This window comes from Pongo abelii, chromosome 16 (assembly GCF_028885655.2).
Source record: "Pongo abelii isolate AG06213 chromosome 16, NHGRI_mPonAbe1-v2.0_pri, whole genome shotgun sequence".
In the NCBI taxonomy this organism is placed as follows: domain Eukaryota; kingdom Metazoa; phylum Chordata; class Mammalia; order Primates; family Hominidae; genus Pongo; species Pongo abelii.
In genome coordinates this window covers 95,247,767-95,272,341 of record NC_072001.2, presented here as the reverse complement: position 1 = coordinate 95,272,341, position 24,575 = coordinate 95,247,767, and the positions used below count along the sequence as shown (strand labels likewise).

General features: G+C 45.3%; 1 protein-coding gene across 8 annotated transcripts in view; it reads right to left on the bottom strand.

Annotated features, from left to right (window-relative positions):
* SLCO3A1 (solute carrier organic anion transporter family member 3A1) overlaps positions 1-24,575 on the bottom strand; it is a 323,050-nt gene that overhangs the window by 5,698 nt on the left and 292,777 nt on the right. For 4 of the 8 annotated variants that reach the window (XM_054531900.2, XM_054531899.2, XM_054531904.2 and 1 more), the window contains 3 exons: positions 19,421-19,596; positions 15,624-15,688; positions 2,391-3,997 (listed from right to left, as the gene is read on the bottom strand). In XM_054531900.2, the coding sequence (XP_054387875.1) occupies positions 3,618-3,997; positions 15,624-15,688; positions 19,421-19,596 (621 nt within the window). In that variant the 3' untranslated portion in view covers positions 2,391-3,617. Of the gene's footprint in view, positions 1-869; positions 3,998-15,623; positions 15,689-19,420; positions 19,597-24,575 lie in introns of those variants that run through there. The other 4 variants (XM_024232724.3, XM_054531901.1, XM_002825852.5 and 1 more) reach the window with 3 other exon arrangements.

Here is a 24,575-nt window from a genome sequence, read left to right as displayed (position 1 = left end):
CATGTATCTATGTCCATTTTACATGTTCCTCAGTGAATGACCTCCTCTGGAAGGTGAGAAAGAATATCCATTAGCAACCACAGGAGAATCTTTTTCTTGGGAAAATTCCTTAAGAGTGGTGTGACTACCATCCCAGGGACCAGCTGGTTGCCCTTGTGTGGAACGTTTCTGCAGGCTTTTCGACTGTAAGGGCTGGGAAGCCCTCCCATACTGTGAGTGAGGGGAAGCTGGAGGGCAATTACTGGACACAGGGGAGTGGAATCGGGGGACTGGAATGTACAGATGACACTCAACCAATCTTTAAAAGTAGCACTAGAGCGAGCTATTCCATGATCAGATAGTGAAAAGGAAGTGATTTTTATGGAGGGGCACGCTCCCTCCTGCTTGGAAGACGTTAGCAACTCTGTCAGATGATTCCTTAGGAGCTCCTGGCTTTCCAGTTATTATTTTGCCTGTTAAGTTTTCCTAGCAAGCTCCTCGGGGGGACTGTGAGAGAAGGCTGCTCCCACTCCTTCGTTAGCTGTGAGGAAAGCCAGCGTGCCATGCTGTGGCCTTCTGGAGCCCTGTGTCCCCAGGGTGCCTCAGAGCCAGCGTTCCCTGACAGCGCACAGCCTCAGCTGAGAGAAGACAGCAAACTCTGTCCCCTAGAGAGGCATTTTTGCAAAATATGCTTACTTCATAGGAGGGTAAAAACAAAAACAAAAACAAAAAACAAAAACAAAAAAAAAACAAAACCCAAACCTTCTTTGTCTCTACGTAGGAGTTACAAAGATCTGTCAATTTCAGCAGAGAGAGACTTTTCATCCACCCCGGGCATGTTCAACTGAGATGGTGTAGGAGTTTGTAGCAGAAGAGAGAGAACTCTAGCATTCACTTTCTAGGTTTATTCCATCCCGTACATTTTTGTATTCTGTAAATCCAATGATCTTACCAGGAAATCTTTTCATTCACTTGAAACCAAACAGATAATCGAGGGGCTGGATCTAGTGTTGTATGTACAATGCTTCTTTAGAGCACAAAAGGCAAATTAAAACTAGGCTGAGTTTTCTGTTTGGTACTGTATGAGAAAAATTAAAATTTTAAAAGACGACACAACAGAATTCAGAGCCATCCTGCAACAGCAGTCTTTAAATTTATACCCAATTGCGATAAAACTGAGCCCTGGAGTTGTCTTCCTGTTATTCTAACATCTTTTTCATATTCATCCTAAAATCTTAGGAAAAAAAATCCAAAATGCAAAGAGTTTAAAAAAACTTTTTTTTTTTTTTTTCTCCCAAAGCAAATAGTTCCATAAAACACTAGGTCAAAGGGCCTCAGTGTGTGCGTACTGAGTTTGAAGGGCCAGGCAATAATCTATAAGAGTGACCTATTAGCAATATATTTGCAAAACTAAACCAAAATCTGTACAGGATATTATCAAAGCCTTAGGAACAACAGAACATACATATTTTATGAAGTGGTTGGAGAACCATCTCCCCTTTACTAGTTAACATACTGATGAGTGTCCCCATTTTCATAAGCAAGGACATACTGACACTAAGCAGTTGAAAGGCCTGTCTCAGAAGCATCCTGCCCCAGGTAGCTGATCCCGGTGGTCCCACACCACGACACAGCTTTTCTTTTGGTCGTTCTTGCTGAGTGCTTTCTCTAGATTTGGGCTGTCATTCAAGCCTCTTCATTTACAATGTTCATTAAAAATTCGGTACCATACCTGTCCCACTCCCAACCATTTTTTACTTCCTGATTCTTTTGTTTGCCTTGTGGGTAAAATGCAAATGTGTCCAAGGTGAAAAAGCAAACCAAACAACCTTTGAGTTTTTTTCCAGCGCCAGGAATGTGACATGAACAAAGGTCACTGAAGAAGCATGAGGGGTAAGTTAGCAGGGCCCTTTGTTGTGTGTGTATGAGTGTGTGCCTTTACCTAAGCTCTGTCCCCTTACGGAAATGGCCATAGAAGGCCTAGTGTGCTGGTTGCAAGAGGTTTTCCAACGTGATTCTTACCCCAAATCATAACAGGTTCATTCTCTGAGGTTCACCCACTTTCAAAATACACAGACAAGGGCCTTAGTTCAAGACTAACACTGAAAATGTCACGGACATTTTCATGCATTGGACACACGACAGCTTCCAGGAGCTTGTGGGTCTATTCATTATCAGAGATGCTACAGACTTCTTAACAGCTTGTGTGAGGGAACTGTTCTTCTTTCCTATTCCCGGAAGTGTTGCACCCATACACAAACCCACATCTAAGAGTGTCTCCTCCACAGGCTGAAAAGAACGCCTCTTGGAATGTCAAGCATGAATATAAAAGGGCTTCCCATGACAGTGATCACTGAATCATGGGGAAGAAAGCTAAAAGGCAAATTTGCAATTCATCACATTAACCCCTGTTGTCTCAGATGTGATTCTTTTAAAGGCAGGCTGCATATACACTCTCTTTTTGAAGCATTTTTTTTTCTTCTTGTAACACATTGTATATTCTTGTTGTTGTAGAATATTTGAATGAGGATAAAATGATAAAAATTACAATAGGTTAACTGCATCCCTCGTATCACATATTTTTGGTGCATTAAAAAAGGAGAAAAAAAGTAAAAGCAACCAGCATAATAAATCCGGCCTAGAGAACTGTGTTACTGACTTGAAGGGTTAACACAGATTTTAGAAGTAGTTAAAAATAGTATTAGAGGATTATACATACAACAGTTTGAAATTCATATGGATTGTATTTTTTTCTTTTAAAAATGGCAAAATGTTTGGCAAATGTAAGCAAATGACTTGGACTGCGTTGGGTCTCACCAGCTCTGAGCCGGGTCAGTCATAGCCAGGCGAGGCCTACTGCTTCCTGAGGTCACTCTGTGGGGCTGGGGGAAGGTGGATGCCCGCCACTGGAAGGTGCTGGCCCCCCACCCGGCTCCCCCTCAGGCCCTCAGTCTTGAACATGGAAATGGAGATGGTGAGAGGTGCCAATTACAAACTCCAGCACGGATCACCCATTAGCATCACTGAGAGAACTCTGGGGCCTTGAACCACATGCAGACTGGGTGAGTCGTCTACACAGTGACCCATATTGCGAAAGTCAGAGAGAGGAGTGGGGCTTCCACCCCTCCGACTTGTGAGCCCGCCCCCACCCCCACCTGGAGGAAGAGGGTGGCACGGGGTGTGTCACTAGTGCTTAATCTGGCAATGTTTTCGACTTTTTTTTTTTTTTTATTTTAGTAAACTTTTAAAAAATGTTTTCTGTTTTGTATGTGTATGTATATCCAGAAATGTCCATCCTCCAAGCTGGCCACCACTGTTCCCTGAATTTGGCAGTGCCTGTTGCTTGCAGCTGTCAGCATCCTGAAAACCATGAGGTGCCTTCAAAGTAGACTCTGTGGCCCAGCCGCGCGAGTGGCCTCCAGGACCTCGCCGCACGATGTCATTCTCTCCTTATTCTGAATGCTGTCTGGCTCTGATGTTGAGAAAAAGGACAAAGTCGGTGTGTCTGTCTGCGTGTGTGTGCATCTGTGCCTCTGTGTGTGTACTGAGTTTTGGTTTTTTTTGGAAACCTTTTTTTCTTTTTTTAAGAAAAAATGACCCTTGGATTACTAATACAGAGTTCAGCCCTCCTTTCGTCACTATAAAACGGACTCCATGTTTTCACACCACTCATGGTCTTCCAGGTTATAGATAAATTTTGTCCTATGTGTCTGGTTTGCGGGCACAGGGTCCCTCCCCAGGTTGTCTAGGGTCAGAGTAGAGGCAAAGAACTCACTGGTGCTCAGCCCGCCCTCGTGGTTTTTGATGTAGCGTTTATAGTTTTTCCTCAGGCACTGCCACGTGGTGGTGTACAGGATGAAGGCGAAGGATTTGAGCGCGATGGCGATGCTGACATATAGGTATCTGTAGACCACATTGTCGTAGAGGACGCAGGCGCCTCGCTCCCCACAGAACGTGCTCCAGAACAGGCAGGTGGAGTCGATGCCGGCCCCGAAGATGAGGGGTGGAGGGATGAAGCCTGTCATAGGGAAAAGAATGTTAAGGTTCTGGATCTGGTGGCCGGTGCTCCGCTGTTCCTGTCTCTGCCTAGCTTTTCTTATAGCACTGCTAGGCAAATATGTCTGACTCTGTGGCTCAAAGACATGCTCAGGAGGCAAAGCGCATGAGTTTGTGTCCCAGTTCTGCCTTTTTATTATGGTACAAATCTGAGCAAGTTAAGCCCTCCTGCCTTAGTTTCCTCATCTGCAAAATGGGGATGATGATAATACTACAGTCTTCACCAGATGGCTGTGAAGACTAACTTTACACATAGAAAGCAGCAGTCTGGCATGGTGGCTCACACCTGTAATTCCAGCACTTTGGGAGGCTGAGGCAGGTGGATCACCTGAGATCAGGAGTTTGAGACCAGCCTGGCCAACATGGTGAAACCCCGTCTCTACTAAAGAGATAACCTGGAATTTGCACTGTGGTACATGTTGGTGCACACCTGTAGTCCCAGCTACTTGGGAGACTGAGGCAGAAGAATCGCTTGAACCCGGGAGGCAGAGGTAGCAGTGAGCCAAGGTCGTGCCACTGCACTTCAGCCTGGGCAACAAAGCAAGACTCCATCTCAAAAAAAAAAAAAAAAAAAAAAGCATCTAGAACAGTGTGTACTGTGTCACTTTACCATGTAAAGTGAACGACGGCTGCTATTATCGTCATCATCCTCTGCTGAGAGCCTGAGAAGGCCAAGACGGTCTTCCTTGAAGGGAAACATTCTTAGTGTCAGTGAAAGCAGCGTAGTCTCATAGAAGAAACTGCAAAGCGCCGGCATACTGTGTGTGGTGTTCTATAGAGGAAACTGCAAAGCGCCGGCATACTGTGTGTGGTGTTCTATAGAGGAAACTGCAAAGCGCCGGCATACTGTGTGTGGTGTTCTATAGAGGAAACTGCAAAGCGCCGGCATACTGTGTGTGGTGTTCTTCTGTATGAGGCTTTTAGGGCTGTGTGTGCTCTTGAGTGCAGGCACCACAAATTGGACTTGAGTACATCTGTGTGTATACATATATAGTTTAAAATGGAAAATATCTGCATATATACTGACAACTTCCCTTCCCCTGGATATTTAATATTCCCAGCTCAGAATGAGTTGGTAACCACTTTTGAAACCCTCACGGTAGAGCATTTCCGGTACCTACAACCAGTCACCAAAAATGGCAGATGAGATGAAAACCGTTCCCCTTCCTTACTTCAGTTCCCTGTTCCTCTCTGTGTTTCTTTGCCTGCTGTTATCCCTGAGTTATCAGACCTGGCTGCCCATGACAATCATCATCCAGGGTATCCCATATCAGACCAATGAAATCAGAGCATTTGGTGTGCAGCGCAGTCCTCAGCACCTTCACATTCCCAGGTGATTCTGAGTGAAGGGGGAGAGTGTCATCTGTACTATGGAAAGTGACAGATGAGTCACTAATACAAATTAACTGTTCAAAAAAACTGTCCCCTTGAGGCCAGAATAAAGTGTCAACCATCTTCAGTGACAGACTGCAGAAGGAGGAAGTGATCTCTGGAACTAGGTGTGGCCAATTCTGAGATCCCAGGGCCTGTATACCTCTACCCGGAGTGTTCCTTGCAGAGCTAGTCGTAGAGCATCTGAATTTCATTTTGTATTAAGGAAGGTCCCTCTGAGATTTTGATGAGATCTAGACCCATAGCCCAGCAAAATACACCCACCCATAAAATCAAACCCGTATTTCAGGGGTTTCATAGGCTCCTGAAGTCCATCCATGATTGCCAGAATAGCAGCACGTGCATTATAAGCACAGCAGCACCTCCGTTCTGTAGGGCCTCCAAAGGCAGTCGGGAGGAGAGGGAAAGCTTAATGAAGGAAGCAGCCCTTCCCCCGGTTTTAATGACAGGCCTGGAATCGGGTGAGAGCGGGGCTGTGTTACCCTATGAGTGCTAATGAGCTTGGCAGAGCTCCAGGCTCTCTCGGCCCAGGTGCCTCTGTACTTCTCCTTGGAACTCTTCACCTCCGCTGCTTGATACCCCAAAGAGAAGCCCCCGAGAAGATTTCTGGTTGAAACCTCATTAAACTTCCCAAGCAGCTCGATTTAATAAATAAGCTCCCACACGACCTGCTTCCTTCTTTCCAGCTGCCAGGTTGGGCTGTGGTCCTGCTGAATGGAAACTCATATTCCTAGCATTCCTTGTGATCCCAAAGGCTGCCCAGGTGTCTGAGCCCCCTTCCCCACCAACCCTCTGTGTTTTCCCTGCTCCCTAACAAGTGCCTTTTTTCATTTCACTGAAAAAGAGCCAACTGGAGGAACTGCCATGGCAACCGCATAATAGAAACTAAGCCACACACCACATTATTTATGTAAAAAAATGAAGATCTGGAGCCAGTTTGTATTACAGATAGACCTAGAGATAAGTGGAACTAATGTGGCCTGTTTCTGTGGCACAGCAGGGCAAAGCAAATCCATTCACCTTTCTATCTCTGCATGGGGCATAATCATTATATTGTGATTAGCTCCCAAATGCTCCTCCCTCCTTGTGACCTTTCTTGAGGTCATTTCACTTTGTTCTAGCCACCCATCACCTGGCGACGGGGAGCCAAGGTTAGAGAGGACACCTCTAGTAAACGCTTTGCTGTGGGAAGGAACCGAGGGGACAGGTGTCCCTTGCTCTATAATGCATGGGTACTTGGATACAAATTCCAGGTCGGTGCAAATCAGGTCATATTTTAAGGACATCGAAGGAAATTTGCAACATAAAGGAACCATTCGTTAATATTTGTTAAAACCAAAATATCCCTCCAAAATACCACTGTGTAACTCATTCATGTACCTGACTGAGAATTTTCATAATACTTGGTTGTCTTTCAAGTAGGGCATACCTCTATGTGATAAATATGCCAATTTTATCTTGCCTGTTGTCAAGCTCCACTACCAGATGACAAAACCTCTAAACAGCAATTTGAAAGCTAAGTACTCAGGAGGCTGATGGGAGGATCACTTGAGCCCAGGAGTTCCATGCTGCAGGGAGCCATGATCACGCCACTGCATTCCAGGCTAGGAGACAAAATGGGATCCTGTCTCCAAAAAAACAAAAAACAAAAAACCTACCAAAGTTTTTCATGCTATGCTCTGTTCAATATTTCAGAGAGCGTTTGTGGTAGAGATGAAATTATTATTTTTTTTTATTTTTATTTTTTGAGACAGAGTTTTGCTCTGTGGCCAGGTTGGAGTGCAGTGGCACGATCTCGGCTCACTGCAACCTCTGCCTCCTGGGTTCAAGTGATTTTCCTGCCTCAGTCTCCCAAGTAGCTGGGACTACAGGTGCATGCCACCACGCCCGGCTAATTTTTCTACTTTTAATAGAGACGGGGTTTCACTATGTTGGCCAGGATGGTCTCGATCTCTTGACCTTGTGATCCGCCTGCCTTGGCTTCCCAAAGTGCTGGGATTGCAGGCGTGAGCCACCGCACCCAGCTGAGATGAAAGAACTTTTAAGGTGCCAAAAGTCCTGGAGAAAGTCACTTGATCTTTCAATGTCTGTTTCTTCATCTTTAAAATGGAGCTAATGCCACCCTGCTTGGTAAGGGCTAAGGTAAACACTACACAAATGAGGTGTGTGTGTGAGTGTTTTGCAAGGGGCTGATCTTTCCATGCAACCAGAACTTTTGCCACCTTATTCATGTTAGATAGGGGATTTGGGGTGGTATTTTAGAATAAACTCTAGGTTGAGTACCTTAAGTATATAACCTTTAAGAGATTCCTTTTATACTTCTGAATAGTGAAAATATTGGCTTTCTTTTCCATCAAATTCATCTTTTCCTTTCTATTCACCTAAAATTCTTTCCCAAAGGGGAGGTCTAGCTATCAGGCCCTAAGCTGCAGGTGTGCGGAGAATACCAGAGACGAACTGACTACATCTTTTTTGTTAGAGGCCTCTGCCATTCTGGAACTCACCTGATGAGTCACAGAAGGGAGTCCCACCTCGGTGACTCATTTTCACGCCCAGCCCCACATCCTTATATGTTTATCACTCAGTTGGACCAAACAAAAACTCAGGCAGTCCCTGCAAGGAGCTGGTTCCCCATAGACAAATGGGAGACTGTGACAGTGTGAGTGTGGCAACTGTCATGATAAGTAGTATCATTAACTACCCCCTACCCAGGACTGTATAGAGTGCTCTACATCCATTATGCACCCCCTGCATAACCACTCCCCCTGCCCCACTTTATTTCACATACAAATAAACTGAGAGTGAGAGAGATTATTTGTTCCAGGTTTGATATTTCAAAATTCCAAACCCAATAATCTCCTTCCTTCTAATTCAGAGTTTGTTGATTTGAGAAGACTTTAGAGCTCTTATTGGGGATTTCCAGGGATACAGAGAACACTTTATTTACCCTTTTGCTAAGCTCCTGGAGTAACTGGCTTGTAGAAGCCTGGTTTTGAAGTGTGCAGAGGGTGAAACACACAGGGGGTTTGATCTTTGCAAAGCGGGCAGCCCTTCCTTCTCTGGGGTTGCTAATACATAGAGAAGGCTGGGAGACTTATTTTGTAAACAAACCTGAGGCAGTAATGGCAGATACTGTGCTTTTCAGCAGGAAGAGACATGGAGTTGTCATCGTAGTAGGCTTTGATGTGAACTCAGACAGGGAGTTCACATCTGGAGTTTTGGTGACGGGGAGGAAATGCAAATTTATGAACCAGAGACAGCTGATCTTGGATTCTAATTCCGCCACTTGGGAACTGTGTGATTCACACAACTTTAGTGAATCTCAGTTTCACTGTTTATACAATGGGCACGATCATACCTTCAGGCAGAGCTTTTGTAAGGAATTAATGGGATGCCATTTGAGAAAGCCCTCACAGGGTGGGCGCTCCAAAAATCTGGTTCCCTTGCTGCTGTTTGGCTTTTGTTCCGTGTTCAGGAACTCTTTTGGGTAAATGAAAATCCATCCTCTCTTAAGTTCACCACCTCTAGAGAAAGAGTTGTAGAAAACCTTTCAAGCTGTGATTCAGTGAATAACCCCCGCTGGCAAGAATTCTGCACATCTACCCGGGAGGCTGAGGCAGGGAATCGCTTGAACCTGGGAGGCAGAGGTTGCAGTGAGCCAAGATCACACCATTGCACTCCAGCCTGGGTGACAGAGTGAGACTCGTCTCAAAAAAAAAAAAAAAAAAAAATTCCACATCATCATAAGTTTTAGAGGATAATCAGGTGTGTCCAGAAGGCAGGACAAGGCCAGGCCAGGTATACTTTAGTGTCCCCTCTGGTTTTGAGCACCTTCACTCTGTTAAGTCCTTAGTTACAAGGGAGCTTGATGATGGTGGTGTATTTCTTTAGTAACTGTGTCTTTTGAAGAAATGCTCTCTTCCCTAAAGCCTGCAAGAGCAGTTCTCTCTCTTTTTTTATCTTCTCTTCTCCCTATGTCCCCTGGGCACGAACTTGTGGATGAAGCAGGTGTTAATAGGGTCCCATCACTGGGGCACTGGGAACCCACCGTGTGCTGACGAGGGTATGTGCAGGCTCAGTGCTGTTCCCCGCTATTAGAGGGAATATTAAAAGGACTAAATCTTACTATTACACTCTGGCTTAAATTGCAGCTATATATATTTCAATGCATAAATTGCTGCACGGTTTAAGAACATTGTCTCTGTTTTCCTGAAATCTATTAACAGAGATTAAACCTCAGGGCCTTATATCTTGGCTATTTAATTTACTCTCTTAGTTGAAATGGCTGGGCCTATTTATATTCCTTGATCTAAACTTAAAAGGTGAACTGAAAGGCTTTTGTAAGAAAAATAAGTTCAAATTCCTTTATGGGACAAAATGGAAGTTGAAAATTATGGCCATTTACATTTAAAAAGATATCTGTTTCTCTCTGGCTTACCTGCCAAGACTTGAATTCACCATGGAATCTCTATTCAACCTGGTGGAATTACTGTTATGTCCAGCACCAGCTAGAAAGGGAGATGCTGAAAAGTGTATTCTCCTGGAAGTTTTAATGAGTTCTCTGCTTCAGCAATGCCAAGAAAGAATCTGGGCTGTTTTCCAGTGATACCTGACATTTACTTTTCTTAAACTGGAGAGTCTGGAGGAGTTACTATGGTCTCCTTTCATTCCTGGACCCCTTGTTAAAGTTGCTAAGGCCCAGAGAGCTTAAATAATCTGCCACATGGTCAGGAAAGGCAGAGCTAGGCTCAAGAGCAGGTGTGACTGACTTTAGAGGGCCCATGGTAAATACTGGATGTCATCTCAGCACACGTAAGGGAGGCAGATCACGGGTGGTGCAGGTACATTAGGAGGTGAGGTACACTGCTGACAGAGCCAGGGCACATGGCTGGCGCCTAACATATGTTTGCTGAATGAACAATTAAAAGTGTAGGCAAGTGGAAGGGGTCTTCCATGCATCCCACCGCAGTATCTCACTCCCTCTCATCTCTCACCTGGGGCCCCTGGGCATGCTGTGCTTGCTTCTTCCAAAGCAGCATTTAACACGTTCATTTCTCCACTTGCCTATAAACTTTGGCATATGCAAGATGATGCTCACAGCAGGAACTCAACAAATGTCTGACAAGCCACATCAGGAGAGTCTAGGATGTACTTTTCCAGAGTAGTTCACAAATCACCCCAGACCAAAGACAATCTGCTCAGGAATGACCCCTGCCTACAGAAATGCACCCTGAGGGCCTTCCCTATGCTTTTGGGTAGGTGGGCATGCTGGAAAATTAAGAGGCAGGGTCAGTGTATGGGGAGTTTGTGGTGGTATTGTGGAAGCTAAGCCCATCCCTAACGACACCCTGAGACACTTGATCTATTGTGTCTTATTCTATTAAAGGCTTCTCTATAGCCCCAGTCCCAGGGGCTCCAAACCTCAGCCTCATCTTGAGCTTTCATTGCTTCTCTTTTGCTTTCACTTAGGTCGGTTGGGTTGGGGGGGTCTCAAGAGATGCTGTCTCTCTATGTGGCTCCCATCTGTCTTTACCATTCAAACCCACTGCTTTGCTGGTGGTCAGCTTCTCACTTCAATGCTTTTGATGGGTTCTCATGCCCTGCTCACCGGCTGCTCTACCTAAAGCAGAATTCTGAATGTATTTTCACTCTCCCATCTGAAACCCCCATTTGCTCCACGCTGGCAACTACTCAGCCAAGTATAATTTCTCCCCTTGAAAATCAAGGCCCTCTATAACTCTTCTAACCCCACACCTTCCCCACACCTGCTTCGTTCACCTACTGGAGCTGCCAGAGGCAGGATATTGGCACCTACTTATCTGTACACCCTGAGCAGCCCCTGGACAGCACCTTGGATGTGGAAGAGTCTCAGCGCATGTTTGTTTCCACTAATTTAATTTGGTATAAGGCCCTGGCAAGCAGTAGGCCCCAGGAACAAGATTCTAGACCAACTCAGGAGCAGAGAATTTGCCCACAGCCCGGAGAGGAAAGGAGTAGCCAAGACACCTGCAGAAGAATAAAGGAGGACGGACTCAATTATACCAGGAATTCTGCTATGAGTAGATCGTTCAGTTTACTCTGAATTCACTGACGCTTCTCCAGCTCAGTGTCTTCCTCCCCTACTCAACATAAACTTGTCCATGTGAGCCTTTCATTAACTGACTCTCAACATCCAGGCTCTTGACCCCTGTCCCTCTCTGGCCAGCAACACCCCGGGCTTTGTCATTGGTCAGAACTGCTCCACTTCCATAATCTCGAAGTCAGACAATGAGGCTTTGGCCACAGCCTCCAGTTCTTTTTCCATTATTTATTACAACTAGGTTTTACAGTTCCTGTATCTTTGTCCTCTCTCCTTTCTCCCATCTCAGCCCTACTTTGATCATCACCCTCAGCTTCTTTGCTCCACGCTCCTGCTTCTACTCCAGGGTGCTGGGGCCACTCCCAGAGCCCCACTGACCAGTACCTCTGTTGGCCCTGCCCTGGCCCTTTCTACCAACTCCTTGCTGTTGGTGTGTAAAGCAACAAGGGAGACCACTCTCACATTCATTTCTAGCTCCTGCCCTCTTCACTTACACCCAAGTGTCTGGAAAGAGGGTCTTCCTGTTCCCCTATCCCACTTCCTCTCTCTGACCCATGAGGGTGGTTCACCAAAGATGGCCCCCTCATTGTCCAGCACTGGCCACATCCGGCTACTTATGTGAAAACTAATAAAATTAAGTAGGCTACAGAAGCCCCATTTCAAGTGTGCAACAACAGCACCTGTGGTACAGACAGAGAACATTTCCATCATCACAGAACGTTCCACTGGAGAGTGCTGGTCTCTACACCACTCCCAACTTGCTCTACATCCTTTCTTCCTGTCTCATAAATAATTCCACTGTTCACCACATTACCCAAGACTTTCTTAGGAGTGGGCGGAGTGGGCACTGTGGGTGCCCCTTTCTCAGACTCCAGTCCTTACGCTTCCACTCGGAGAATAATGCAGATTCCTCCTTTTATTTCTCAACCCTACCCTCTCCCCATCCTGCGAGCACCATCTCAGCATGAGCCTCCGTCATTCACTTCGTTACAGCAGCAACTTCTTCAGCCATGTTCTTATTCTCCACATGGCAGACAAGCCCTTTCTAAAATACACAATGGATCTTGTCACTCTCTGGTTAAAGCCCATCAACAACTTTCATTTGCTTCCTGGGTTCAATGGATTCTTTTGCCTCACCCTCTCGAGATAAAGGTCAAATGCAGCAACAGGGCAGAAGCCCTTCCTGACCAAGTTCCTGATCCACTACCCTCTCCAGCTCCATCTTCTTCTGTCCCCCCTTTCCCCTCAGTCTGGGCCTTCTGCAGGGACCTTTGTTCATCCCTGGCTTTTACCCCTTAAGTCCTTCTCCCTGCGCATCTGTATGACTCTTACTCCTTCCCCAGGGCTGAGCATAGACATCACGTCCTTTCCAAACCCGCTGCTCCCATCCCAAGGCAAGATTAGGAGGCCCTTCTACATATTCCTGTTGCACCTGTGCCAACTCGAATCTTGTCACACTAACCTGTGATGTCCCCATTGTATCCCCATTGCCCTTGCTAGGCCGGCAAAAAAGTTGACAATGTCACAGGATCTGTTGTCTTTGCCGGCCTTCACATTAACAATAATGGTGGTTAATCTTACTGGGTCCTGCAAGAAAGGGAATTAGGCCAATTGCTAAGACTTCTTCAATGAGCTGCTTTTAATTGAAAGATGAAGCTGTGTCATAGTCTTCTAGAGCAGGGTTTTCCAGTCTCTAATTTAAGACTCATAATGGGCAATAAAATCAATAGAGTGGGTCACAACCAACTTTTTTAAAAGCATGTAATAGACTAGAATAGAAAATGTCAGAACGTGTCATACCTATTACAGTGAGTATTTTTTCTATTACAGTGAGTATTTTTTCATGATTTTTTTTGTTTGTTTGTTTCAGCTGTATCTAAGCATAGGCATGTGCGTACTGGGCCATAATGCAAAACTTGTCATCTCTTGCTCTAGATTACAGTTGCAGAAGTTGAAAAACACTATTCTAGGTAATACCTGGTTGATTATTCCTGGGGCAGACATACAGATATTGAAACTGCTTTACAGCGGCGTATGATGGTTTTAACAGTACCATATGCCTCATAATGTTCACTTTTGCTTTCAACTGTCCTACAATTTTCATTAACTTTTCAGAAATATCTTGCAAATTGTTTTTCATCTTGTGCTATCAAAAAAATGTTTTGCCAGTTGTGTTGAGTCCTTAGTATCTGTCTAGAGGTGTAGAGATCGCCATAGCAACTCCACAGATTAGGAGGGTGGGCTCTTACCTTCCCTGGCCAGCCCCAGAGGACTCGTAAGGGCAGAGCTGAGGTCACTTACCTGGGGATGGTTCATGGCTTAGAACACAATAGGTTTTCAATAAACATTAGCTTCTTGAACAAATGCATATGTGGAATGGCTTGACCATTTGCAAAAATTAGGGTCCCAATGTGCCAGTTAATATTACACATCCACCTATCGATCCACCCCACACTGCAGTGAGAGCAGGGGTGTAATGATGTATGCACATTGCACCCTCCCACTGATAGGAAAAAATCAGCACGATCATAACTCTGCCTTGGTATTTCTGCATGCTACTACAGCTTCCCAGGAAGGCCCAAATGCTTTACTTTGAATTAGTGCTGAACTTGTTTTAATTGGGGCATCTTCACACCTAGAGCACTTCTATTTTCCATGACTTAGACTTAAGACAATGCCATTTGAGTTCCCATGTATATACCAAGAAACATGGATTGATAGTGGTTGAGAGCATTCTGAGCTCTTCTACCAGGCACAGAGGGAATGATCACAGATTGATAGAAAGTTTTTTGCTATAGACAGAGAAGGAAGGTGAGGAGAGACATATGCTATATATTTGCCATTCCCCAGGGAGGACCTTAATGGATCTAAAGGTTAATATTTTTCTTTCATATGTTAATATTTTTCTTTCATATATCGGTATATAAAAATTAATCTCATAAAAGTAACAGACATTTCATTCAAAACTTTAAAACAAATTTAGAAAATATAACCTTATTACTCAAAGATAATAGCTGATACTCTTTTGATAACTTTTGCAATATTTTTCCGTCTTATTACATTACAGACCTTTTTTTTCCCCTTCCACCTATCACATGCCCTAAGTCTATATTTTTCTTTCCAGAATTTTAAAGGGGAACGTAAATCCTACTGCGATTATAGGCCATAACTGATTTAACTAATTGTCTGCTGTTGGGCTTTTGGGTTGCTGCCAATTTTCCACTTTTACAAACGTTTCCACTTTTACAAAGCTAGGTATTTGTGCTTATCCACGATTATATACTTGGAATGAGGAATTTTATTTCTACTCTAAAAATACAGGTCATGGTTGTTTTCCTTTCTACATTCAGATGCCATTTAAAGTCCACTGGGGAAGGCGACTGTCCTATTATTCAAGGAAAAAAGTTATCTTGATCTTAGCCTTAACAAAAGAATGCTCATAAAGCAACAGTGTGGTATGGCAAGAGAAAGGTAGGCATAGCTGGGAACCAGGCCCAGCGTTAGCCCAGCCAGTGCCCAGGAAGGACCTTGAGTGAACCACGGACTAGCTCACCTTCTTTTGCGTATCTTAAAAACAGGAGGGTTAGACTTTATTCCTTCTTTCCATACCAAATCTTGAAACGTGGGCCCTATAGCATGAAGGTCACATTTGCCCCATCCCAGAAATTCAAGGTAAACAAGCTAAGTCAGTTTGGAAAAATTTAAAGGATGCAAAGTTTCCTTTTTCAAGGCATTGTGAGAACGCCTCTCTCTCCCAGCTGGCGGCCCCATAAATGAAGCATTTCACAAGCTGCTCATGGCTTGCTTAATGACGATGCCAAATTACACCACCAGATTTTTTTCCCCTTTGGTGCCATCACTTTTCCTCCTTATGCCGATGAGAATTCAGGGTGGCGTGAAGATAAGAGTTGGTATAAATGAGAACTTTGTGATATCCAGGCAGTGTCTGAGTTTATCTCTGACCAAAATTTTGAGACTTAAAATTTCTTATTTACTAATAATTAAACTTCAAAGAAAAAAGAGACAGACCTAGGAAATGGGATAATTTCACTGATAGTTACTCACCTAGTAATAAGCATCCAATTCATTATTGAGGAAATAAAGAGATAATACATACCCAACAAACGAAGGAGGAGAAAAAGAACTCCCAAAGCGTAAGACTTGAGTTCAGGGCTGACTGTCCTACATGCAAAGAGATGAAGAGAAAAAAAAAAACAGATTCTTATCACTCCCCTGTAATTAACAGACTCCAGAGTCATTTGCTGCTGTCCGTCAGAGCTCTTCTTTAGAAAATTACTAATAGTGTCTTTTTTTTTTTTTCCCTGCCTAAAGTCTGAAAAATAACTGCAACTGTGGTGCCAAGATAAGTTTAGGGATTTAACAGTGTTTTTTAATAACTGGAGCTAACCTTGCCATTCGAAGGACAGAATGCAAATTTGGTCATAAAGCCTACGTTTAAAGACATGTTGGTTTTGCTGAGCTCAGGAAGCATCTTAAGTTGGTGGGGTACATGTATGGGGGGGAAAATATCAACTGAGAAAATAATTCCCCTTACCCTTCACAAACAGGCTGAAACCATGAGTACCTTTACCATTCTCCAGTCATTTTGTGAAATCCACCAGATTAGCATGGTTAGACACCCTGGATGGACCATTTGGGAAATAATCCACTTAGCATGTTTCAGCAGTGTGATGGTTAATATTGAGTGTCAATTTGATTGAAGGATGCAAAGTATTGATCCTCGGTGTGTCTGTGAGGGTGTTGCCACAGGAGATTAACATTTGAGTCAGTGGGGTGGCAAAGGCAGACCCAGCCTCAATCTGGGTGGACACCGTCTAATTAGCTGCTGGCACAGCTAGAATATAAAGCAGGCAGAAAAACATGAAAAGACCAGATGGGCCTAGCCTTCCAACCTACATCTTTCTCCCTTGCTGGACCCCTCCTGCCCTCGAACATTGGACTCCTAGTTCTTCAGTTTGGGACCCAGACAGTACAGGTAAGTCATCCCAGGGCAGCAGGTCACGACTTTCATTGAGCGATGGGGACATGACTCTGGCTGGTTGAGTTAGACACCAGTACAACATCCATGATGAGTCCAGTGTCTCTGGATAGAAACACAGTCAGTACTCTTTAGAATATGCACGTTACAAAATCCAAGTTCTTCAAAGCTATTATCAGCTCCACGTCTCCGGTTTTTGCCCTTTCATTTGAAAGCACTGACTTGAAAGACACATAAATAGAGGCAAATTCTCCTTATCAGGAAAGTACGCTGGTATAATGAGCTAGAATATTTATCACCTGAAATTTGATTTCCTTTCAGCTATCATGTCACTAGGAACAAAGTGAGCAAGGTGCTAAGATCTCCCTTCATATCCTGTTGGGAAACTGGTTCCTATGAGAAGAATAATCCTTCTTGGCTTGAGTTATGAAGAAACGGAGGGCTCCGTGTGAACACTATTGAAAGCTCTGGACAACAGTGGGAGGGAGTCTTAGCTCTAAACGTACTAGCTGGGTGACCTTGAGAACACTGCCTAATTACTCTCGGAGCCCAGTGTGGGGCCTAAGAGGGACTGGGCATCAGCTTTTAACCTCGCTTCCAGACGTTCTGAGCCCTGTTGTTGGTGGGATGGTCCTGTCTGGCATGACGGTGGGTCCATTCTTCTGGGAGGGGGCAAGGGCTGGTGCACATCTGTGCCCCTGTGCCAGCCTGAGACATCTGTGATGGCACATCAATCAGACTAGGAAGGTGATGGAATAAAGCTGTGTCTTGGACCTCTCAATATGCACAATGCATAGCATGTGCTTCTAGCAGAGCGTGGAGTTATAAGCCTAGGTCATTTAGGCCATCTGTTGCTGATTAATTTAGAGGAAATCAAATATTTCCAGCAAAGCTCCAAGAGCTGTTTATCAAGCTGAGATCTGGAAGTGATTAAGAATTTCAACAAACTTTCCATGTTTGGTAGTCACCACTAGTGAGTGTCTAGAGGCTGGGTTTTTGCAGAGGAGTCGTGGGGCAAGCAAATAAGAGACTAGTCATTTTCCATGCTTCTCAGTGCCTTTAGTGTATGAATATCACAATATAACTTCACGAGAACGTCTAATAATGAAAAATAAACTACTCATAAGGCAGCCACCTAAAACCTATACATGAGATCTGATGGGTTTTGTCCAAATGCATATTATAATCATCTTCTTTAAATAGTTTTAAATTCAATAGTTCATTTCATAAACACTTTCACATTCTTAAGAATTTTCATTATTCCATGGAGCTGCAGTGCCATAATTTAACTCACTATTCCAATTCAGGTTTTTCTGCTATTATAGTTAACGTTGTAATAAAAATTTGTCTGCATTGAGCTCTTTCTTTTTTTTTCTTGTAAAGAAGTACTTTTTTAAGATAAATGGCAAGGGGTAGGGTTACTGAATAAAAGGGTCTGAATATTTGTATGGCTCTTGACTCACACTGCCATATTGCTTTTTTTGAAAGGAGTGATAGCCTTTTCCCATGCCACCAGCAATTTGTGATTTTGTCAGTTTTGCTACAGCCTTGTAAGCACTGCGTGTCAATTTTTAAAATTTATTTTTCAAACTTCTAAGTATAAAATGGCAATTTGCTATTATACCCTAATGCTCTGCACATTCACAAGGCCTTGCTTATGACGTTCTAGGTAACATTAGTACTTGTAAAAATCCTCTTCCTTGGGAATTCATAACAAAGATGAGGATATGTGGTTGGCAAAGTGAGAGGAAGAGAGAAGCTGGATAAAGTAGAGGTGAGGTGCACGGACACTGGGTACTTCCATGCATTTCATTCCTTTTATTTCCAGCCCTTGCTATTGAAAAGGCAAGTCTGTCTTTTTTTTTTTACCCCCCGAGACAGAGTCTTGCTCTGTCACCCAGGCTGGAGTGCGGTGGCATGACCTCAGCTCACTGCAACTTCCGCCTCCTGGGTTCAAGCAATTCTCCTGTCTCAGCCTCCCAAGTAGCTGGGATTACAGGCGTGTGCCAACACGCCCTGCTAATTTTTGTAGAGAAGAGGTTTCTCCATGTTGGCTAGGCTGGTCTCAAACCCCTGGGCTCAGGCGATTCTCCCGCCTCGGCCTCCCAAAGTGCTGGGATTATAGGCATGAGCCACCATGCCCAGCTGATGAGTCTTTGTGTAGAGTACCTTCCCCTGATTCAGATGAATGGCAGCCTATGTGTTAGTTCACTTCTGGGTTTCCAACACAAATCTAGGTAACTCTGCAAATGATAAAAGTTACTCAGAATATTACTAATGGCTCATCTTTGAGGCACCTCACCTGTCCCCAGGACAGGTCCCCAGAGACAGGTAACAACAGAATTTCGGTTGGCTCTCTCCAACAACCTCTTTGTACAAGAATGGTCACTGCTCACCTGCCATGAGCCCTGCTGCACAATAACCCGTCACGTCTCTACTGTGTTTGCACACACATGGTCTCAGTGGGTCCTGCTCCACTGCAGGAGGCAGGCAGGATCGGTCATATCACCCCCAGTTACAGATTCAGGAGCAAGTCCAGGGGGAAAGTGCCCACGGTCATATGGCTAAGCAGCGGCAGGGTGGTGGGGGCTGGGCCCTGACGCCATTTTCATTTTCCTCCAACAAGGCTGCGTCCTGTAAGGCTCAGTGCAGGATCCTTTTCAAAATTGCCTGCAGGCTCTATTTCTGGGAGAGCATGAAAGTGATGCCCTGCCTTCTTCTCTTGGTGGGAGGTCCCTATCAAACATAATTGATTCCTATTAGCCTAGAGAAGCTGCGCTCCTTGCCGTGGCCCTAGCTCGCCTGGTTCGAGAGACTCCTGTTGTCTGAAGCTGTCTGAAGCTCTGGTCCCTAGGAGGCCTGCAGATGAACACCAGGTGGAAAGGAGGAGAGGCGGGGCTGTGCCGACGGCTTACCTGATGAGGATGATGACTGAGGGCGTCTGTGCCATGGCACCGATCAGGCTGCAGATACACATCACACAGAGGAAGGTGAGGAAGGCCTCTTGGCACCCAGGACTGGGGCATTTTCCAGGAACCACGGTTGCGTTCTCAGCAGAGACGGTGGTGAGGCACGCACAGCCCGTGAGATTCTGAAAGGGAAGCGTTCAGCCCTTTTATCTGGGGGTACCTCCGGTTTCCAAAGGCAAAGCCATCCATCAGCTGAATCTGTCACAGCCTAATTACACATTCTATGGCATTCCATTAATTAGGCCTGAATAAACGAGTTAGCTTTTTTTAAGGAGGCTGCAAAACACATGCAAATAAAGGAATATTTACGGGGAAGGAGAGCTGATTTCTCTCTCTTGTGTGTTTCATTTCCATTCTCAAGAATCCCTCAGTAAGCTGAACCACAGATAAACGTGTCCCCCCCCCAGTACAATTAGAGAGGAAATTGCGCTTCCACAATATGATAAAACATTGCCAAATTAACATTGTAATTACTTGCCAATTTGTCCTCTCTTTTATGCAGTTATAATTACACTGAAGTGTATTAAAAGAAGTAAATCAGGTAACCCGCATATTGTTGCTGGTTGAGTGCCCAACACGGCACTTGGAACAAAGTCTGCACGCTGTCACGCGTGAAGTCACTGCGTCTGCAAGGCCGGGCGAGGGACAGCTGATGGAAAGTTCTCTGGAGGCTGCGGAAGCAAAGGGGGCTAAGAGATGCAGGAGCTTGGAGCAGCTCGTGGGGAGCAGAGCTAAAACCCAACAAGATACATTTATTAATATATGATCAGAGAGAAGAAAGAAAAGTGACTGCATTTCATTTGATCTTCGGGGTGGATTCTAGCCCAGCTGCCTGTTGCAGGCAGGGTCCTCTCTCCTGCGCACTCCAGGAATTTCTGATGGCAAAGGGAGGAGCAGGGGCTGGGAGAGGCAGTGCCCAGTGCCAAGCCAATTAAAGTTCCATAATAATAGTGCAGAGGCCTTTAATGAATACAAAGTGAAAACAATCATAAATGATTCATTGCTTTTCCTTCCAGGACTGCTTGGCTTTCAGAGCACATGCCCAGGTAAATCCTCCTGAGGGTCAAATAAATCCCCTCTGGCTTTTACAGTTCTCCTCCTCTGGTCCTCCCCCTCTCCCCATAGAACACAGAGATACGGGTTTTCCGATCCCATTAAGCTATATGGGATGGTTTCAGGGGTGTCTGAAAGTGTTCATGTGCCCCAAACCCAACAGGGCCAGTCTGTATAGCTGTGCCCCTAACAGGGGCTTTTATCCATGGGGAAGGAATGGCGGCAGACGTATGCTGGGGCTCCACCCTTCCCCTCAGTGTCTGCCCAGAGCAGGTGCCTTTGTGAAAGTGGTTCAATTAGTGTACCCAGGGGCATTTACTGTAATTCCCAGAAGATCCTGAGGCCCCGCCCCTCTGTCGCTTTTCATGTACCTCTGCCTAGAGACTTTTTAGCTCTTTGTCAAAACCCAGCTCAGATACTGCCTCCCTTCTCAGAACCTCACCTCACTGGGCACATCCCAGCCTCCTTCCAAGTCCTGCAGGGCCCTTTTCAAGGGTCACTCCACCCTACTGCAGAGACCTTTACATGCCTCCTGGAGGAGACAAGAACCTCTTGGGACAAGACCTATGTCTTTTGCATTCTTTCCCAAGCATCTTTTCCTAGCACAGAGCTGAGACGTAGATGAAACTAAGCATACAGCTTTAGAATACACATGAGAATGAACCTTCCTCACTTTTATTAGGAAGCAAGACTTCTCCCCAACTTTCACTTAAAATGCCACTCCTCCTCTCCCCAGGAGAGGAAACTGCCCACTCCTCCCCAGCATCACAGCCAAACTTTTCTAGCTATTTAGCTCACCACCTGCATTTCCTCTTCTCCCACGCTCTCAGCTGACTCTGACTGGCTTCTGTTTCCACACGCATGAATCCGGTGGTGCTAAGCTCTTCAGTGGGCGCCATATCCCAGGCCCACCATGCATTTTTCTCTCCCCGGAGCTCCCAGGAGCATAGGCCCCTTGCTGACTACTCATCACTCCCTTGTTTGGCTTCAAAGCTCCACTCTCCCTGTTTCCCTGGTCCCCCTCTGATCACTCACTTTCCATCTTTGTTGCTGGTACCTTCTCCTCTTTCCCACCTGGTCTGGACTTTCTTCATCTGTACTCTTGCCCCAGCACTCCTTCCTTCATTTTTACCATCTCTGCATTTGATCACAACTCTCCCAAATTTAATCTTTAGCCCAGCTCCTTCCCAGACCGACTTGCTATATCCCTTCCTAAGACTCATGAGCACAGTGAGGCATCAAAACTGCCTCCAGGAACGAGTGCCTGTGCTGGATTCTGTGCTTTCAGCGTGGAACTACCGTCCCGCCTAAGGCTGGGAACTATCTCCCCCGAATTCGCTTTCCTGCAAGGACGGGAGCTGGACAAGAAGGAAACCTGGGAGACTCAGAAGGCAGGAGTTGTAGGATACCAGCATATGCCACCTTGCAGTATGCCTCTTCTGCATAAAGAATATTTTGAGCTGATTATTTTGAGAAACCACAGACACAGGCAGAACCTCTGACAACAGAAGTTACCCTTGTGTAAGGAAAATTAAATTTACATTTACAAAGGAAATCTCCATTTGTAAGGGTGGTTCCTCTCTGTACCAGAGATAAAGGAATGACTGAATGAATCCCTAGAGACTATCATCAATCTAGAAGACACTGACTTAAGTTTGCATAACAAATGTTACTCTTTTTTAAGGTGCTTTTTCTGGGCATCTCCTCATAACTGGCCTTCCCCACACCCTTCTTTCCCTGTTTCGCTGGACCATAGTATTCAAGCCTGAAGTCAAAGCCACGTCTTTGAGATTCACTCATTTCTCTGGCTATCTCCTGTGTATACATCATATATATGTGTTTCTAAACCTTTGTTTTCCCGTCTTAGGTTACAGGGGTCTGTCCTAACTGGGAACTGTGAAGGGTAAACAGAAAATTATGTATTCCTCTTCTACAAAGGGAAGCTGAGGCCATTGCTCCCAGAAGGTCACACGGTCAGGCATGAGGACGGACACGCAGACGCGCCCGGAAGGCGCCGGCCTGTCCCAGCACTCCCGACTTTGCGCCACCTTCTTTTCTGCCTACCCTGCTAACCAGTGGAGGCGCCGCGCCCACCTCTGGTGACCCGGCTGCAGCAGGCCACGTGGCTCCCCACATCCCAGAGTGCCCATCAGATCTCCTGAGCAGCCATGCCGCACAACTTCCTGGGATGTTCCCCTGAGCTCTGACTCGCCCACCTGTGCCAGGGGCGTCTAGCGAGGAAATGTTGCTTTGCTTCTTCCTCTTACTTCAAAACACTGTTTTCCTGATGGTTACGCAGCCCCAGCCCCAGCTCCAAACTCCTTTCCCTCCACCTCTTGCCTTAGTAACAGCACCCTATTGACTATAAAAGTAATGACAAAAACCGCAATTTTGCACCAACTTAATAGAAACCAGGAGGTAATTCTGAATCCCCCACTCACATACCTACATCAAATCCATCTTCCCCCTGACACTAAAGTTAATGAAGACAGAGACCACTGTGGCTGTATTCCCTAATTTACTCCAGCCATCCAGGACAGGGCTTGGCTCACAACTGGGATGATATATATATTTTATTTTTATATATATATATGCTGACTGAGTGAATACCTAAGTTCTGTTCATTTTGCCATGTCCTAAATCTGTCTCAAACCCTGCCCTAGTTCAAACCACCTGCAACCATCCTTCTTTGATTACTGCAGTGGTCTGTGAGGAAAAAGATTTGGTACTGAAGTTCTTAGAACATTATGGACTCAAAGAGTAGTTAGGCATAAATGAAAAATGGGCCCCTCGTGGGTGGCTGTGGTCTTGTTTGGCTAAGTACCCCAGGAATCCCTCAATTCCAGTACCCCCACATCACATTCCTGAGTGTTCCTGAGAGGCTACGTACTTGTAGCACGCAGTCTCTCAGGAATGTGAGATGGGCACTGGAGTTGAGTGAGTGAGGCCACAACCCTCTGAATGAGCCATGTGATCGGTGAGCTTTCTTTGGTTTAACACGTCATCTGCAATTGCTGCCTGCATCTTGGTCTTATTTTTGTCCATACCTAGGCTATGGCTCGATTATATTATATTTACCATAAAAGACGAAACTGGCCTCTCTCTGCCCTAAAAAGTGGAAAACCCCTCCTGAAATGGATCCTCTGATCATGGCACTAATGGAATGGGATAAAATGAGACATCTTTATCTCAGGCTACAGCTGGCAAGGTGCCTGCACAGCCCCATCCGGGTGAGCTAAATGTGTCCATGATGTCTGTGTTCATGTTAATGAGGTGGGCAGACAGCAGGGCTAAGCTGCCACAGGATTTGCAGCCAAAACAAAGGGTAGCAGTGCGTGGTTTGAATGTTTGGTGTCCCTCGACCCAAGAATCCATATGTTGAAAACTAATCACCAATGTGATGCTATTACAAGGTGGGGGGGTCTTCAGGAGGTGATTAGGTCATGAGGGTGGAGCACTCATGAATGGGATTAGTGTCCTTACAGAAGAGGCCCCAGAGAACTGCCTTGCCCCTCCCACCACATGAAGACACAGCTAGAGGGTGCCATCTATGAACAGGAAGCAGGCCTTCATCAGACATCAGATCCATCAGCACTTTAATCTTGGACTTCCCAGCCTCCAGAGCTGCGAGAAATTTGTTGTTTATAAGCCATGCAGTTTAAAGTGTTTTGATATAGCAGCCAAAATGGGCTAAGATAGCCCCAGGCTGAACAGACAGGAATGGGATGATTTAGGGTTAATGACATAAGAAGAAAAGCCAGAGACTGGCACAAGACCAACGAAAATGTCTGTCTGTTGGTGTCCAAGAGGAAAAGCTGGAAATGGATGGATCCCTCCTAAAGGTTCTAGGCAAATCTGTATTTATTTATTCAGATTTAATTTATTCATAGCTGTGAAAGAGGCTGGGGAGGAGACGCCAGAGTGATCTGAGCAAGGACTTGGATGGGTTTCCTTTTCCATCCGATGAGTTAATCCACCAGGATGGGCTGGGTGGTCCCACACATGGGGAGCAGGCTGGGGCAGCCCTGCAACCTCTCCAGCAGGGGAT